The sequence below is a fragment of the Canis lupus genome, chromosome 14, assembly GCF_048164855.1.
Source record: "Canis lupus baileyi chromosome 14, mCanLup2.hap1, whole genome shotgun sequence".
Lineage (NCBI taxonomy): Eukaryota > Metazoa > Chordata > Mammalia > Carnivora > Canidae > Canis > Canis lupus.
This window is the reverse complement of record NC_132851.1, coordinates 33303876-33322438: the sequence shown is the minus strand read 5'-3', so window position 1 is coordinate 33322438 and position 18563 is coordinate 33303876. Positions and strand designations below refer to the sequence as shown.

General features: G+C 50.5%; 1 protein-coding gene and 1 long non-coding RNA gene across 21 annotated transcripts in view; one reads left to right on the top strand and one right to left on the bottom strand.

Annotated features, from left to right (window-relative positions):
* Positions 1 to 7993, bottom strand: part of KHDRBS3 (KH RNA binding domain containing, signal transduction associated 3) — a 185743-nt gene extending 177750 nt beyond the window's left edge. For 13 of the 20 annotated variants that reach the window (XR_012006862.1, XR_012006863.1, XR_012006868.1 and 10 more), the window contains exon 1: positions 7837 to 7993. Coding sequence is in view for 12 of the 20 variants with exons in the window: in XM_072774609.1 (XP_072630710.1) it covers positions 7837 to 7924 (88 nt within the window). In the remaining 8 variants the exon portion in view is untranslated. Of the gene's footprint in view, positions 1 to 394; positions 420 to 6776; positions 6934 to 7836 lie in introns of those variants that run through there. The other 7 variants (XR_012006869.1, XM_072774611.1, XM_072774610.1 and 4 more) reach the window with 3 other exon arrangements.
* Positions 7755 to 17935, top strand: LOC140603883 (uncharacterized). The gene is made up of 3 exons (XR_012006870.1): positions 7755 to 7909; positions 17320 to 17385; positions 17619 to 17935. It is a non-coding gene; the product is annotated as an uncharacterized lncRNA (long non-coding RNA).
* Positions 17936 to 18563: the final 628 nt, after the last annotated feature.

Sequence of the window (18563 nt, the reverse complement as noted above, 5' to 3'; positions counted from 1 at the left end):
ACTACACCTGTTAGGATCAGAAATGCCAAAGGCCACTGCGGTTCCACCAGATGCTAGGCGCGGTTTCAGCTCCGGCGACCGAGGGCAACCAGCTGTGCGCAGCGCCACCTCGTGGAGCCAGAGCAGAGCACACGGGCCACCAAGGGACGCGCCGGGCTCCTCCCGGGGCCTGCTCCCCATCTCCCTGCTCCCCATCTCCCTGCAACCCATCTGGGGGGGCTCGGCCCAACAGGGACACCAAACGCGCTGCTCTCACATCCTCAGCTCCTTATCGTAACAAGAAGAACATCAGTGAGTCGCCACCAACACCTTTTCAAGTCCTTAAAATAGCAGCAGGGGCTGATTGGTGAAAAATTATGGAAATGTAGAAAAATTATGGAAATGTACAGCTTACCAATTCAGAGCAAGAGATCTTGTGCTTGTGGAGAGGAGCTGCTGAGCGCCCAGCTATGCTCTGAGAGGTACCTTGAGCCTTGAGCAGCACGGTGACAGTCACTGCCTGGGTCTGACTGCGGAGGCTTCCTACCACTGGGTCTGCCCTTTAAGTATTTCCTGGAATGGAAAACTAAACTCATTCTAATAACAAAAAAAAAAACCCACCCTGAGAACTGAAGCCAGAGGATTAAAGTTACTGTCCATTTTATGTCTGGAGAGTGATGCCACCACACACGGGTCCGAGGCCATCGTGTACAAAGAGCAGGTGATGTTTACAAAGCATCCGTCAGGTGTTAGACACTGTACTCATCTCATGCCTCAAACAACAGCCCTACAAAGGAGGTATAAATGTTCCCATTTCAAAGATGGGAAACCCAGAATCCCAGAAATGAGTAATTTATCTAGGCTCACACTACAAAGTCTTCGCCTCCCATAATCACATGGCTCCTCCTGTAGCAGCCCTTCCCTTGTGAGGTAACACCATTCCCCACGTCCACGCCACCACCACACCTTCCATGCTGCCACTGGTCACAGAGTTCCTGCCCTCCTTTGGTCGGGCCATTGTCTACACCTCTGCACAGTCCGCCCTACATAGACCACCTGTCCAATACCGAGCAATTAACTTTAAGAGCTGCGTGGCAGAGAATTTCTCTCCGAAGTCAAAGATGAAAATCCAGCCAGAGTGAAAGCTTCCACCTCCACCTGGTGCTCACAGGTAAAGCGTCTACTGTCTGGGAAGTAGGCAGGTGAGGATTTGAATCCTGGTTTACCATTTAGCTGACCTTAGGCAAATAATTTGTCCTTCACGCCCTCACTTTTTTCACATGTAAAATAAGGTAAAATGATTTACTCTTTTAACCCTGTGAGAAAAATTAAATGCAATAATGCACATAAAGCATCTAACCCAGGAAAAGCTCTTGATAAATGATAACTATCACTATTAGCAAATGCAAGGTGAGGGTATTCAACCCCCCATCCCCATCCCAAGCCCACTACCATCAGAGAGCCAAAACCATTGTCTGTTCGGAATATGTTCTTTTATGTTCTTGGCACTATTTCCCCCCACTTTTTGAGCCTATTTTTAGAAAATGGAGAATTTCTAAACATACAATAAATGGACTAAAAATCCCTGATATCATCCTTTCAACCAACTGCTTCTATGATCAAACACAGTATTTATAAAAAGCTCTTTGCCTCTGAGAGGTTCCTTCAAGACACACAGAGCTTTTGTCTTAGTGACTGTCCACAAAGTCTTCCTATTTTCTCCTTAACCACTGAAATACACATAATTAAAAACACTTTACCTTGAATGCCTACTGAAGACTGAAAAGCTACTGGAGAACATAGGAAAAAAAGTGAACTTGCCTTTTCTGGTAAAACACATTTTAGGGGGACCTCTTTTAAAATTTCATCATCACCAGTGGAAATTCCTAATTGGCTTCTACTATAATAAAACTTTTATTCGGAAACACTGTCGACTTCTGTCCTTTTGTCTGTTTTCTTAAAGTATCCTATCAAAACACCACAGGCTCAATTTAAAATTTCAGCCTATTTAAAGTTGTGCACCTTGACTGGGCAAGTTGCTTTACATTTTTGAGTCTCAGAGGAGTCATTTGAAAAAACAAAAGAGGCAGGCAGGGTATAAAACCACCTACCTTGCAAGATCTTTGTGAGGATTAGAGATAATGCATAGGAAGCACCTGGCACAAAGGGGCCCTCAATTTGGCAGCTTTTATCATAATCATTATCCCCAATGCTCAGGAACACTTCTATTTTTTGGTAAAAAAAAAAACATAAACCATCCTATCTTCACTCAGTAAGAATGATGACAACAAGCAAAAAAAGGCTCTTGTGATATCAAAGCCTCTGCTGGCATTCATTCAGTCTGCAATCCCAGTTGCTCCTCTGGTTGCACCCACCTCCTTTGGGTGTCTGTCTGCCATCTGAGATTGCAGATTAACTCCTTCGGGTAAGAAGGCTTATTTGCCATAGAACAAGGGCTTCAAATTTCTGGTTTTAATCTGTCAGTAGGAATGTAGGGAAGGAGAGCTAATTGTATTAGAGCATCCTGGCTTAATCAGTTCCTTGGAAGAAGAAAAGTAAATAGACATCTGATTCAAAGCAGACCTGCTAACATCTGTCTCCCGGAGGAGGGCCCCCCGCAGTCCTACCACATGTAAAGATCACCGCAGCCTTCTGCTCCAGGTCTCACCCTGCATCTCACTTAGTGCCTCTTACATCTGTGTCATCACTGCCCACGTCAGCTGCCCTACAGCCACAGCACTATCTGAGTCTTCCACCTCTGTGAAAATTACAACACAACACTGAAATGAAGACCAGAGTTGAAGGTGCAAGAGCTACGTGCGGGCCAGAGTTACACGAGGTGCTCAAGACAGAGACATGGAAGCCCAGGCTGCGCCCGCCCAGAAGCTGACACTCTCCCACGGAAGACAGAGGTCCAAAGAATGTAGGGTGAGGACAATCACACCATCAGAGAGGTTCACACTGGCTGCTCTGGGGAAAAATGAGCCATCTAAATCCATTTGGAGGGGATGATGTGGTCACAGGAAATCCCTTACAGCAGAAATTCCAAGGGCAAGGTACAAAAAGGGATGTGATATAACTTGCCTTTCAATTCCAGCCATTAACTGGCATCCCAGCTGGACCCGATCCCTCTGTGGGCCAGGGTGGTTCGGGAAGGAGCAAAGCTTGCACCTTCCTTCACTGGGACATTTGGCAAGTACGTCACCCTGGGTAAGTCACTTTAGCTACTGGAGTCTCAGTTTCTCCAACTGAAACATTGGGCCGATAACCTCTACATTTCTGGGCTGTGAGAGTATTCAGATTGCAGACAAGACCCAGCACAGAGTAGAACCCAGGCTGGCTGAGTTAAACCATCTGGCCACTCAGCACTTCAAATGGACAGCTGAAGGATAGTTGAAGACATTCTTAGGAAAGAAGAGGGCACTGATAAACTTGACACTCATTCCCCAATGACCATATATGAGAACACTCACTTCTCAGAAGCAGAGCCTATGTTCTGGCCCCACAACCTCCAGGACCCAGCCCCATCACCTGGCATGGCAGGTTATAAACAAACATGTCACTGATGACCAAATACCAAAACACTGTAACCCACAATCACTGGATCACTTCAAATCATAACACACTGCAGGAAACTCAGAAATGGTTTACCGAAACATGTGAGGCATCCCATCCGCTGTCTTATGAAAAACAAACAAAAACTCTGGAAAACCTAAGAAAACAATTAAAAACTGAAAAGCCACATCCTCCTTTGGATGGAACAGAGAATCACACACTACATCTAAATATAATTCTGCAATTTCCATTCTCATTTGTCTCTCTTACTCTACACGTCTGACAACATTCAAGCAAATCACAAATGTTTTCCAAAAGCAGTCACCAAAAATGAAACTTTAAGCCGTCAGGTTTTGTTGAACAAAGAGACGCAGCACACATGGGGCTAAGTAACGATGCTCCCTTTATACATTTTTACCCCTCACATATATCCTGAGTAATGCTGAGTACTGGTATTAGAAAAACTGATGTAAGATGAAAAATTATTATTTTGAAATACCAACAGAGAACTTTATCAATCTGGGTACAAACAGACCACCTTAATCTTGAACTCTTTGCTCCACTTCCTCTTGCAACCAACCACTAACTATAACTTGGCAGTGAACCAGCCACCAATCCATATATTATATCAGATAATTAAAAATACAGGGTTATGTAATCTTATTTAATGGTTACTTGGCTTGGATTGAAAACCATCCAAAGGCAGTACCAGAGAGCTGGATTAAATTATAATGCATAAGACAATTCTAAAGATGTTTTTAGTAAGAGTCAGCACATCCCCCCCTAGCAAATATAATACAAAACATGGGACGCTACTTTCATCTCCAATTAACCTCCTTGGCAAGAAACGGCAACGTCAATTCACTCTGGGAGAAGGCATGGGAGTGGGAGAAAGGGCTGATACCAAGGCCTACCTTCTTTGATTCAGTTTTAACAGCAAGCAAACATTAATCATTACATTTGGTGGAGAAACAAAAGTACTTAGTATTTGGAAGGCTGGGGGGGGGGGGTTAGCCTGAGAAAATAAAAAGTCAGCAACTAACGCCCGTTGTGAAACACAAGCCTGGAAAAAGTATAAAAGCTGACCTGTATTAGCACGGGAGCATATATCTTGACGTCATCCCAGCTCAAGTTCTTACTTAAAGATTACTAGAAACAAAATAATTCAGCTAGGGGGTTGATCAATGTTTACAACTACTGAATTTAAAAAAAAAAAAAACGGCAACACCTCATTTATAAACTGTTTCATTATCATAATGTGTTGATTACAAAAGTAATAAACTGGTCACAGGAGGGCTTTAATTCAAAAGTGCCTCTTGGCCGGAGCATTAAAATCCTGCAGGATAAATCTGCTACCAATGCTTGTTTCTTCAAAAAGACCACTAATCAAGTATAGAAAGAAACTTTTTTAGAAAAATCAAGACAAGTCGACCAGAAACAAGCATATTAATGCTACTGATTTCTGCGGGGTTTTAAATTAGCATGTGCTAAGTGTTTTATTCTATCTTTGCAGGAAGGCTTAAGTAACAAGAACACTGGCCTTAGGAGTTGCAAGACCTGAGTTCCAATTAAATCTCAGTTGCCCACAAGCTTGAGTAGCTGGGTTCCTCAGCTGCCTCCCCAGAAAAATGGAGATATCGTGTCGATCTGATAAGAGTGCAAGTGTTAGACAGGAACTGGGCATCATGTACCGTAAGGAGCCTCGGAAACTTGCACACACTCCACGAAAACATAAGGTATTGCATTCACCGCGGACCATCACCACTGTACAAGTTAGTGCCGGAACGCTAATGCATTGAAGTTCAGAATAAACTCTGAAAAAAAAAAGAGTTTCTTTGCAAGGCAAAGAGTCAAAACTGTAGCTAAATAAGACTAAAAATGCTTTACTATAGCCAATAACAAGATGGTAATCAGATTCAAAATCAAAGCTTTCTAATTAACCCTTCAAATTCAGACTTGAGACACTTAAAAATGCTCTTGTAATTCTGAAGTTACATAATTGAGCACGATTAGTATTTTAAATGATAGGGCTTTGCATTCTGGATATCAGCTTATAATTTAAGGGCAAAACATTTCAGTCTGAAGTAATCTAAATTAACAGTAAAGAGAGCATCCACCTAGCACCTTTTCCTTCTTTCATAGAACTGTTCAATGTGAAAAATGCATTTCTTACCCAAGTCACATTTTTTATGGAAAAGTAAGGTAATCAGATTTAACATCTAAAAAAAAAAATACTAAATGGCAACATTGTCCAATATCTGTTCTAAGTAACTAGAGGCCATTAATGCTAGGAGAAACATAGAAACCAAAGGAATGTTTAACGTGTTAGCAACACAGTACTATGGCAATATGGCACAGAGGAAAAAAAAAAAATTCTAAGTTTCAAAATAAGATAACTCATCACACTTTTAAGCTGTTTCCTTAACTGAATACAACATAACTTTGTCAGCTTCTTTATTAAAAAACAACGCACTTGATTCCACAATCTAGAATACTGCTAATGCCACTGATCTCACACAACGTACAAAGAAATTTCTTTCACAGAAATGACAGCCCAGCAGGCAACAAAAGATATATGTAAATCATGAAGAGCAAGGAGTACAAACCTAACTGCAGAACTGTTCAGAAGAGCATGGGAACAAAGCTCAAAGTTCTTTTTCTCTGATTTAAGAATGTAAGCCCATTACTTTTTCACAAGCCCACTTTATTAAAGAAATTAAAAAAAAAAAAAAAGCCTGCAATTGAAATGGGAAAGCTCTGTAAACAGATTTCTGCTCAACCATTCAAACAGCATGCACGCTTCAAATTCTTGGAGACACCGAGCCTCTCCGCTACCACCATCAGCGGACAACACACCCTACTCCGAAGAACTGGCTGGAACAGCCGAATGCTGGAGGCTGCTGTTTTAAAAAATAGATATCTATATACAGATAGAATATGTCTGCCTCATCTTTCACTTCCAACAATAAAAGAGCCAGAGCCAGCATTGAGATCAGCAGAGCCGATTTAACTCGGGAACCACAAACTGTCACTGCACTGAGTGATTCAGGCAAAAGGTAACAGATCTGACCAGATAATGTTTCTGCCATCACCCAGAGAGGGGAAACACACACACACACACACACACACACACACACACACAAAACAGACCAGTGGCCCCCAAACCCATCTTGATCCGAAACACGGATTAACGGATACAGAAGGAAGTGAGGACTGCTCCTGGGAAGGGAGGCTTGATTTACCATCCATCCCAGATTACTCAGGAGGCTGGAGGGAGAGAACGAGCCAGGAAATCCTGTCCCGGGCAGGCACGCCTCCATAGGTCCCTGGATCCCCGGCGCCCCGTACTTTGCAGGACTGTTCACACCCTGAACCGGCGGGGGCAGCGCTGAAATGGCACAGGCAGCAAAGACTCCTTGCCTGGTCTTCCCGATCCCTAAGCGGCCAGCCCCCAGGGAGGGCGACCCCCCCTCCCCCGGAGCTTCCCAAAGAGAAGCCAAGCAAGCCAAGAAGGGGGCAACTGCGTGGGCCTCTTCTCTCCCACCAACCCCTCCGAGGGCCAGCTTGCCAGCCTCGGCAGGAGCTGCCCGGCCCCGGGGAGGGCGGACCACCTGCCAGGGTGGCTCCAGCCTCGGCGTGGGGGGAGGAGGAGGAGGAGGAGGAGGAGGAGGAGGAGGAGGAGGAGGAGGAGGAGGAGAGGAGCCGGGCTCGGCCACGCGGACCGCGGGGTCCCTCTACTCCGAGATGCCCTGACCCCAAACCTCCCCCACAAGGTCCTCAAACTTCACCAACAATCCAAGCACCTGTTCCCTTCTTCACCTCGTGTGCATTTCATCCCCTCACATCCTTCCATTTTGCTCCAGCTCTTTTCTCTCCAGTTCCCTGGACAACTCGAGCGCGCTATAGGGTCCCCGAGTCCCTCACAAACTCCCCTCCAATGAGATCCTTCAACCCCCGCCCCCCGCGCCCCGCGCCCCGGCCAAGCCCTCGGACGCGGGCCGACGCGCACCCGCAAGCGCCCCTCGGGTCCCCTCGCGTCCCCGGGGGGCTTCAAGCCGCATCCGAGCGCCCCAGCCTGTGCGCCCCCCGCCCGCGCCGGCCCCCCAAGGGCGCATGGGCTCCCGCCCCCGCAGGCGCCCCACGTCGCCCCAGGTCCCCACCCAGCCGCCCCCAGCTCGCCCCCGGGGCCCCCGCCCGCCCCAGGTCGGCCCCCCGAGCGCCGCGCTTCCCTCCCCGCCCCCGCCCCCCGCGCACCCCAACGGCCCCGGGCGACGGTTGGGGCCGGCCGGCGTGCGCCCTCACCTTGGTTCACCAGCCGCAGAGCGTGCGTGAAGGAGGGGTCCAGGGAGTCCTTCTCCGCCATCAGCTCCGGCAGGTACTTCTCCTCCATGCTCGCCGGCCGCCGGGCCCCCGCACCCCCCGACCCCGCCCGCGCCCCAGCGGCGCGCAACCCGGGCCCGGCGCGGCGGCCGGGGCGCGGCGGAGCCAAGCCGGGAGGTCGGCCCGGAGGCGGCGGCAGGGGGACGCGCGGGCAAGGGGTGGGGGCCGGTCCCGGGTGGCCCCCGCCGCCCCGCAGCGGGCCGAGCAGCAGCGGCGCGGGCCCTGGGCGAGCCTGCAGCGCTCCCGGGCGAGCCCCGCTCCGCCGCCACCCGCTCGCCGCGCGCCGCCCCGCGCTCTCCCCGAGCCCGGCCCGCGCCCCGCCCGCCGCGCCTGCGCCTGCGCGCCCCGCCCCGCCCCGCCCCCGCCCCGCCCCCGCCCCCGCCTCGGGGGTCCCCGCAAGGGCGTCCCGGCGCCTCCCGCGGTGCGCGCGCCCCGCTCCGGCCCCCCGGGCGCGATCGGGAAACTGAGGCCCGGGGGAGCGGGCGCGCGGCCCGCCCAAGGTCAGCCGCGGGGGTGCCCGGGGAGAGGTCGGGGAGGGCGGCCGGGGCTCGCCCCACGCGGCTCCCGGGACCCCCCTAACCCATCCCCGCTGTGCGCACCGAGCTGGGGGGCGCGCCCAGGTGCGGGACCGTCGCGCGACGGCGCGTGCCCTTCAGGGCGGCTTCGTCACCTGCTGGTCTCCCTCCCCTCCCACAACCCATAACCGCCGCGCCCGGGGAGGAGGACAGCCTGGCCCGAGCTCGTGGGGAGAGTCCCCCGTGGGGAGAGTCCCCCAGGGGCACGTGCGAGCCATAGCCTCTGCCCCTTACCCCCCTTCCCCTGCGCGCGTGGAGTAAATGCCCCCCAAGCCCCCCCCCCATCCCCCAGCAGGCCAAGGACTCTGAGCCTGTCCTGCCTCGCTGTCCTGGCCCCAGTGTCACCTTCCCCACCCCACCCCACCGCACCCCCACAGCTTTCCAAGATTTCCCCGGCACAGTGGTCAGTGCAGCATGCTCCCCCTCCCCACCCCTGCGCCAGGTCCCTCCCGGTTCACAGGTGTAATTCTGTAGGTTCATGACACCAGGAGCATCTCAGGGGCAGAGCTAGGGGCTGGGGGGACCTGGTGACTTTGGGACAAGTGTGAGGGCACCAGAGATGTTTCTTGAAGGAACAAACCGGGGGAAGGCCAACTGCCTGGAGCAGACCCTTCCTCTGGAGCGCAGGAAGTCCTCCACAGCCAGAGATGCTGAGAGTGGAAACCAAGGAGCACCAACCGGCTCTAAGTCCCAGCCCCCAGGACCCACTGCCCTCAAGCACAAGCACCCCATCTCCCTCCCCCGCCCCAGACTGCTGAGGCTCCCAGCTAAGTGCCATTCCAGAGTTCCCAGTAAGAATCTTCTTCATGGCTCTCTTCGGTCTGAACTCTCAAGAGGCAGTCAAATGATAGGTTAAGTGTGTGGCCTCTGGGACCCCGCGGCCTGGATTTGCAATTATGGCTCTGCTGCTCACTAGCTATGACGCTTCTGTGCCTCAGTCTCCCCGTCTGTAAAGTAGAGACGAGAATGCAACCGATTTCATAACAGAGCCATGAGGGCAGCTCATAATGAATTCCCCACAAACATCTCCAGCACATGGTGAGTGCTTATGGCTCTTCTCCTGGTCTTCCCAAATCTCTCCTTCCCCTCAGCTGCATCTCCCAAGAGCACTTAGCAAACACCACCCCGTGGGATCCTCACTGCAGGACACGCTGAGTGAAGGACCTGGGACCCCAGGGCTCAGTTTCTGCCCCCAGGGCCCAGAGTGGGGCTCCTGGGGCAGCGACACGGATAATTGCGGCATCCCCCATTCCCTACCCCCCCACCTCTGACTCTGTGGGACCTTGGCTAATTCACTAATGTGAGCTTCGGAGACCACATTTCCAAAACCAGGCACATGCCTGCAGCCCTGGAGGGCAGTTGGAAGGATTCGTGGGCCCGTGTTTTCTCCTATAGCATCGGAATGGAAGGCACACACCTCTAGCTTATGTTCCTGCACCACAGGGCCTACATTCCAGGGCATGAGGCCCTGATGGCCACATGTGAAGGAGGAAGGGAGAAGGGGAGTTCTGGGATGTCAGTGAGCCCCAGGGGAGGAGAGTGAGGGGACCAGATACTGGACACTCCACTGCTCTCTCCCCACTTGGTCTTACAGTCTCCTTTCCACTCAGCCCCTTCGCCCCAGTAACAGGCCGCCCTTTGAGTAATCGCTGTTTTCATTAAGCATGAAGTGCCAGGCTCTTTCATTCACTGTTTTCAGTTTTCCCAGCAACCTGTAGGTTGCTAGGATACTATTAATCACCACTTGCAAATGAGGAAACTGAGGCTCAGAGCAGTTGGATACTTTGCCTAAGTCCCACGGGTGTCGGTAAGGCATCCTAGACTCATAGACCCTAGGGCGTCCTCCCTCCCTCCCCAGTTTTCCCCTCCCAGGTATCAGTGTGTGACACTGGTGACGGGCTCCAGCCCTCCTCCAGCAGCAGGGTTGGCAGAGAAGTCTCGCCGGCAGCTGGGGAGGAGGGCTGTACACCAGGAAGCTGACAGCCAAGGCACTGAATCTTCTGCTCCGGACCCTCCTTCTCTCAGAACCTTCCAAGAAAGCAGGTGCCCAGCACCATGAGTACCCACATGGGCTCCTCCAGGGAGGAAGGAGACGAATGTCTCTGTGAGATGCTCAGGAAATTGTTTCCACCCACCAACCTGGCCGAGCTGCTGGCTGTGGGGCCCGCTCTGCACCTTGCCGCAGACCCTGTAGGCCTTCATGAGACGGCCACTCCTGAGGGCACTAACCCTCAGATCCCTTTGATGATAAGAGGGTCTGATGTTGGGAGAGGTTCTGATTATTTTGCAAGCAGTTGCAGATAGTACTCAAACTCAGGTCTTCTGACTTTCAGGCCAGGGGTCTCTCCAGGCACACACCAGTATTTGCTGAGGACACGTCAAGTGCAGGGACCGCTCTGGGTACGGGGGACGAGCCGTGAACAAAACAGACTTCCACAAAGCCGCTCCAGGCTGGGGCACTGGGGGCCACCTCTTCCATCTGCATACTTTGCATCTGACCTGGAGTGGAGGCCCTCAGCTGTACTAAGAAACTCTGGTCCCCTTTTCTCCTGGCGCTTGTACATCTGGGATTCACCTCCCAGGCCCAGAGATAGAGAGGGGCACTCCTAAAACCGACCTCATCAAGTGTCACCATCCCCACGTCATCTCAGGAGCTGCCCTGCCTGCGGTTCCACAGCAAGCCCCGCTAGTTCCCACCACCCACCACCATGGCTGTCTCTCAGAACCCCCAGCTAGCTCCCACCTGCCCCCACGCTCCTGTTGGTGTAGACAAGTACCTCCTAGCCTCTCAGACATTGCCACAGCACCCACATGCATCAGAGGATACACAACAGCGGAGGGTTGTCATGTTTGTCACCAGTTGGCTGTTCCTACTGCAAGCATCCTATTCCTTTGGTTTAAAAAAGGTGAGCCCTATTCCAGATCCCCCAAGAATCTGCAGTGCCATGGGTGGGGAAGTTGAAATCTGGACCAAGAGCCAGAGAGGCCTCAGTTTCTCCTGCTTACGAGCTGTGTGATCTTGAGTCAGGTACCTGCTGTCTCTGGGCACCGGGAGAAGAAATCCAAACCTCCCAACGTGATGGCAAAGCAGAAGCAGAAGGCTCATCATGACTACTAAGTGACCGCGCTGACAGCTTTTGACTCTCCCTCCTCCCCACCCCACCAGCCCTGTCGCAGCTCCTGTGCACACAGCACGCCCTGGGGGCCGGTCGTCTGCGGACCCCTCTGCCTCCACAGCCCTCGCGCCGGGCTGGGCGGTCCGTGAGCAGCAAGCCTTTGACACCTGCTCCAGTCCATTCTCCCAAAACACAGCCTCTGACAGCACCACTTGCCAGCTACCTGAGACAAATGAGTTTGTCATGTAAGACAAGCACCAAAAGATGGCACAGCCTTACCTAGAAATCAGTCATTTATGTGTCAGGGAGAAAGGCACCAAGAATGTTTGCTCTGATGCCTGGCTCCAGACTGAAATGCATTTTCAAACCCTGAGTAGACTAAAAAAGGCTTAAGACAGGGGGAGGAGGTCCCCAAAGTTGGGAGCCTCGCAAAGTTCAAAGGCCAGCCATAAATCAGGAATGCCTTCCCGGAGGACCAGCGAGTGCGCTGGTGGCTCCCCCCTGCTGTACTCCCTCCACCCGCGCCCCCCTCCTGCCTTCAGGGTGCAGAAATACTCAGCTGGCAGGAGCCACAGGGAGCAGCTAGCCCACCAGTCACAGGGTTTTAGAGGTGAAGACACAGTTGCCCAGAACATTTAAGTGACTCGAAGGTAGTAAGAGGAGAACTGGACACACACACACACACACACACACACACGCACACACACGCACACGCACACACACGCCCATGCACACTCACTCTCCACCCATGTCTAAGGATAAATGGAATGGGACCTTTCAGCTCAGTCGCTCGCATCCTGAGGACAGTTATCTGTGTCTGTGCCCATGTTCCCCCAAAGTCAGTTCCCTCCTCTGGCTGTTGGGGATATGGAGACCCCAGGCCTTGTCCACACTCTCCCCTCCGCAGGCAGCGAGCCCTGCGGGCTGGGCCTTGCAGCCGCTGATAAAACCACAGCATCGCGCACCCGCCCCCTGGTGGCCAAGTGCGGAAGTGCATCCCCCTAAAAGTTGCTGTTGAACCAGGCTCCTAAGCCCTGGGGTCGGAGCTGGAGGCACCAAAAGGGAATCACACACAGGATTTAACTCCTTCCCGGGAAAGAGGAGAGCGAAGCATTTCCTTAGGTGAAAGAGACTGAAACAGGGAATGTAAAGAAACAGAGGAAAAGGAAGGGAGAAATGGAGAAGATGGAAGGAAGGGGAAGGAAGGACATAGGATATGGGAGGAGAGCACAAGGGAATAGGAAAGCTCACACGAGGGGTGTTTCTCTATGCTAGGCCTCTTTCCGTTTCAAAGATAAGCACTTGAGGCAACAGTCATGGAAAATAAGACTTGTCATGTCCAGGGTCAGCACGTCATGACCAGTCAAGGGGGTACAGACGGGCCTGGTCACCACCACTGGTTGGCTTTGTAATTGATTGACCCCATCGCTGCCTGGCTTTGTAATCCTTCCAAAAATCCAACTCTGTCTCTGTCTCTATTTCTGAGCTTGTAAAGGAGTAGCTGCTAGTTGTTGTTCTCGTCCTGTTTTATTGAGATTTGATGAGAACAATAAAGATTTGCAGAGAAAAACCCTGAAAAGTGCTCTGAGTTCTGGGGCATAACCATCACAGAAGTGTGTTTTATTGTTTCCCTCTGTGCGGCAGCAGCCTTCTATCCCAGGCTTTCTGGACTAAAAGGTGATATGTGATGTTGGGCTGCCAACGCACTTGCTATATTTCAACAATGCATCAAATTATCACAACCTCTGGTGCTCTGTAAGATGCTGTGATTTGAAAGCCGCCGTTGAAATGTAAAATATTATTGCCACAGCAGTAAAAAGATCCATGTCCATCTCCTAACCCACTCTTTCTTGTCAGCGTGCACAGAGTTGCCCACAAAACAATTCGAGCCACATTAGGCAGAAGACTTTACGATAAACCCGCACATGTCTGGGTTCGGCACAGGGATCAAACAAAGCATTTTTGGAAGTGTCAAGTCAGTGTCCCGTCAGCCCCTCAAGGGGGTGATGACATTTGTCGAGGCCACTGCAAAGCGAACACATCCAGGCCACACTTTAAAATGCCCGTATCAAAAAAAATAATAATAATAAATAAAAATAAAATAAAATAAAATAAAATAAAATAAAATAAAATAAAATAATAAAATAAAAAAGTAAAATGCCCATATTTGCTTGGGCTTTTCTGTAGTTTAAAAAATGAAGAGCTGATCTTAACAAAAAATGGCTGTGGGAAGAAGAAGGGACATGAAGTTGAGGTTCTGTACTCGTGTCTGCTGAATTGCACGAGAAAACAACTCAAAACAGAAGTGAACTGTCATCCGGAACCCGTGGGCTTCCCCCCAAAGTGGCTCTATGGACTTTATTCTTTGGGTTCTCTCTAGCATGGTCCTGGCTTCCCCGCACGCAACCTTCATCACTACCGTGTGGATTTGAACCGGCTGGGTATACACCTCAAAATCCTTTGCTTGCTGCTCATGGGAGAGCAGGGAAGGATGCCAGGTACACGCGGGCAATCTCGATTCACTGGAGCCAGCCTGGGATGGCAGCTGGTATGTGGGGGCCCGGGGGGATGTTCCAGCTTCCTCTGGCAAATCGTAGCCTGAGAATCCGTTCTCTCGAGGTTTCCTAGCCACACTCGCTGGTAGCAGCCCCGCAAAGCTACAGCAGCTTAGAGGTACGAACCACAGTGGCCTGTGCACAGGTCTACACCGCAACTTGCCCTGGAGCCTGTGATGGTTGAGGCCACCAGTTGAGGGAGCAAACACAACGGAGGGCTTTGTATAAAGCTGCCTCTTTTGACCTCTATCCACCCACTTATAAAACAAAGACAGCATCACTCCCCACAAACCGTTCCTTTAAGATCACTGTGAGGTAAATGTATATAAAGTGCTCCACACAGCGTCTGGCACCTGATGAGGACAATGGGTGGTGTAGACGTAAAGTTACACAGAAATACAAGGAGGGCCACATGGGCTATTTTAAATTTTCTAGTGGCCACATTGACAAGGTGAAAGGAGATCTGTAAAGTTCATTTTCATAAGGTCGTTTATTTAACCCCCTAAATCCAGATTACTATTTCAGCATGTTATCGATACCTTTATGATTTTATTTATTTATTCATGAGAGACACAGAGAGCGAGGCAGAGACACAGGCAGAAGGAGAAGCAGGCTCCCTGCAGGGAGCCCGACGTGGGACTCGATCCCGGGACTCCAGGATCACGCCTTGGGCCGAAGGCAGGCGCTAAACCTCTGAGCCACCCAGGGATCCCCAATACATTTATAATATTAACGAGGTATTTTACAATCCCTTTCTCCTAAGTTTTTGAAATCTGGTGTATACGTTGCGCCTCCAGCCCTTCCCAATCCAGATGCAAAAGGGTGAAAGTAAGATGCCGTCCTGCCAAAACTATAAAGATGCATTTCGTGGAAGAAGACCTTGCGCCGCTTCCATTTTTAAGATTCAAATTCATTTAAAATGGAATACCATTAGCACCAGTTCTTCACAAATACTAGCCCCAAATCAAGGGCTCATCAGCCCCAAGTGGGTAGTGGCTACGGTCCTGGGTGACGCAGATTAGAAGAGGTTTAAGGGGCACAAAACAGAAGGCCCAGCTGCCAGCGCTCAACCAAAGAGATGTGCCCTGGTCTCTCCCCACATGGAGTCTGAGATCGGCCACCCAAGACTGATGTGACAGCTGGGAGCTATTATCAGTGTGCCGGGCCCCTTCCATTTTTCTGCATCACCCACCTTAGGGTGTCAGGATGGGATGTCCCCACCCCTCCCTGGACTTCTGCCCTCCTTCCAGGGAGGAAAAAGCAATATGATCATTAGCTGTTCAGTTGCATTAGAAGCCCCACGTCATGGCCCTTGCTTACGTATCCTTGGCCAGAACTGTCTCACACACAGCCGCCCTTATTTGCCCAGGACCGAGCTGGTAAATATAGTGTGTTTTACCCACGTACAAAAGTGGAGTTCCTCAGTAAGGAATAGGGACCAGGGGACTTTGGAGAGGCCCCCATCAGGGGCGACACCTGCCGTTATCATCTCTAATACTACCAACCTTCACAAAGAATCCTTAAAGGAATAAAATAAGAAGAGAGAGGGTAGGGATGTCTCTTCCTTTACCCCTTTAGGGTGGATGCAGTAGAAGCAAATGTTTTGAGCATCTGAGTGTGAACCAAGTATATGGCAAGGCTCGCAGAGGAAAAGGAAGGGTGGCACAGAAGCCACTGCCCCACGCTTCTGGCAAGAAATACTTGGGCTCGGTTCAAGCGGAGGGCTGCTGGGTGTAGCGGTTACAGACGTGGTCTACAGAGCCAGCTTCTCTCTGGCTGTGTGACCTTGAGCTGCCTGATGTCTTGTGCTTGTTTTCTCCATCGTAGAAACGGGATTACCGTGGCACCTACCTCATCAGAGTATTAAGAGGATGGAGTTAGCGAATATTTGAATGTGCTTAAAACAGGACCGGGCACATACTATGCACATCATCAACGTTCTTTAAATAGAATCATCTCAGCTCTGTAAACAAGTTTTGGTTAATTGATCTCAGGGTTCAGTACGGGTCCTGAGACCCTGTTCTCCCTCGGGGGCTGAGAGCAAATCAAAACTGTGTCTGTCTGTCCAGGAATAAAAGAAAAAAAAATGATCAAGTCAGCAAAATCAAGAGGTCCATCCACTGGCATAAAAGTCACTGAGATCCACTGTTCGGCTTTCTGGGTTTTTTGTTTGTTCGTTTGTTTTTTTGGGTCTTACGGACAAAACAAAGCTCTACCAATATTCTCAACCACCAAAGAAGGACTTAGTGGACTGGAAATGACTTCCTACCTCCTCCCTGACTAGCTTGGATGTGTGACGTGGCCAAGATCTGCGGCCTTCCTCTGAGCCTCCATTGCCCCATCTGTGAAATGGGGCCGCTAACTTGTGCGTCAAACATCCCTTCAAGCACACAGGAGTTTCTCAGGGAATGCAAGTGGTTTCCTTCCACCTTCTGTCTTTGAAAGTCTGCAAACCATGAGAAAAGTTTGGGAGAGAACTAGTTTGGGAGACTGAATTTTACAGACAGGCTCAGTTACTCAAGCATGAACAAATTTGAAGCCAAGCGCACAGCAGGGTTTGTTTGTTTAACTAAGCCTTGCGCAGGGGAGCTCCTTGCCTGCTCTGATCCGAAGGCTCTGTGTGGTTTTGCTCTGACTGTTTTGCTTTGGGCTCATACCTCAGAGGCGTGGTGGGAAGACCATGGGTGCAGACCTTGGAGCTCAACCTGCCAACTCCTTTAACAAGCGACAACTTGGGGGCAGCCCCTGTGGCCCAGTGGTTTAGCACCACCCTCAGCCCAGGGCGTGATCCTGGAGACCCAGGATCGAGACCCACATTGTGCTCCTTGCATGGAGCCTCTTCTCCTTCTCCTTGTCTCTGCCTCTCTCTCTCTCTCTGTCTCTCATGAATAAATAAATAAAATCTTAAAAAAAAAAAAAAGCAACAACTTGGGATCCCTGGGTGGCTCAGCAGTTAAAGGTGCCTGCCTTCAGCTCAGGGTGTGGTCCTGGAGTCCCAGGATCGAGTCCCACACTGTGCTCCCTGCATGGAGCCTACTTCTCCCTCTGCCTGTGTCTCTGCCTCTCTCTCTCTCCCTCTGTGTCTCTCATGAATAAATAAATAAGACCTTAAAAACAAAAAAACAAGTGACAACTTCTCTTTCTTTTCTATCATTGAAGGGTATTTTCATTTCTGAGAAGTCAAGACCACAGGCTTAACTTCTATAAGCCTCAGTTTCCTTAATTGTAAGTATTGACCTGCCTTACAGACACATTGAGGTCGATGAACCAATATCACGTTCATAAATGGCCTGGCACACGGTGGGGGCTTGGTGAATGAATGGTTATCGCTATAGTAAGTGCATGTGCCCCTTGATAGAAAATTAGGCTTCTCGTCAAATCAAGCAGGCTCCATAAAGTGGGCGAAGAAAAAAAAAATCTACAGAAATTACTGCTTTCACTGGTGATTTATTTTCTAGATTTCCTGAACTACAGAGTGGAATAGAACATTACACTCCAAAGAAATGATGCCACCTCTGCTGAAGAAGCTGTCAGGTTTTAATGGCATGAGGACAATTTACTTCAAGTCAGGTCCAAGTAGCTGCTCGATGCTGGAGAAGTTGCTTCCAAGCAGATCTTTAAAAATTGGCTGAGGATCTGGGGCTGCGTGCAGAGCAGTTAACTCACTGAGTAGTTTCTGCAAGACGTCAAGTTGGCTCTCGTAACAGGCCCCTCGAATTAGCCCAAGAGCCCTTATGACAAACACGGCTCTGATTAAAAGATTAATGTGGTCGTATGCTGCACTTGCTTCTTTGCCTTTCATAAAAGTTATCTGTCCTTTCAAAATAGCTTTTATTTTACTCTTCTTCCTCCCCACCCCCAAAGCCCAGAATCTTGTCCTCCTTCAGTGTTCTCTCTCATCGAGTGTCCTCTCCATTATTCCAGAGGCCCGGAGGCCACTGCCCTCTCCTTCAGCCCCACACGATGACTCTCTGAGCAGTTCCTGTGGACTTCCTCTCCTGAATGTCCCCAGAGTCCCCCGCTTCTCCATCCATCCCTGCCCTGCACTCTCCACAGAAGCCTCCTGCCCTCTAGCCTTGAACCTGTCCCTCACTTGCTCTGCCGCCCAGGCTGATCTTTACCCGTTTGAGTCTGGTCATTTCTTTCTGGCTGAAAACCTGGCAGTGGTCTCCACTGCTGTTGGTTCTGATGAAGACCAAAATCCTTTATACAGCCACACGGAAAGGCCTGTGTGATTTGGCCCTGCCTACTTTTCGAGTGTCTTCTCACTCCAGCTACAATGATCTATGGGTTTGGGGGAATGTACATGAATTCATTGAATAGATGCTCCATAACTTACAATGGCTTCCTTTTGCTGCAAACATCCCTCTGACTCTGACTGTTAACCCATGTCCCATCCTCCC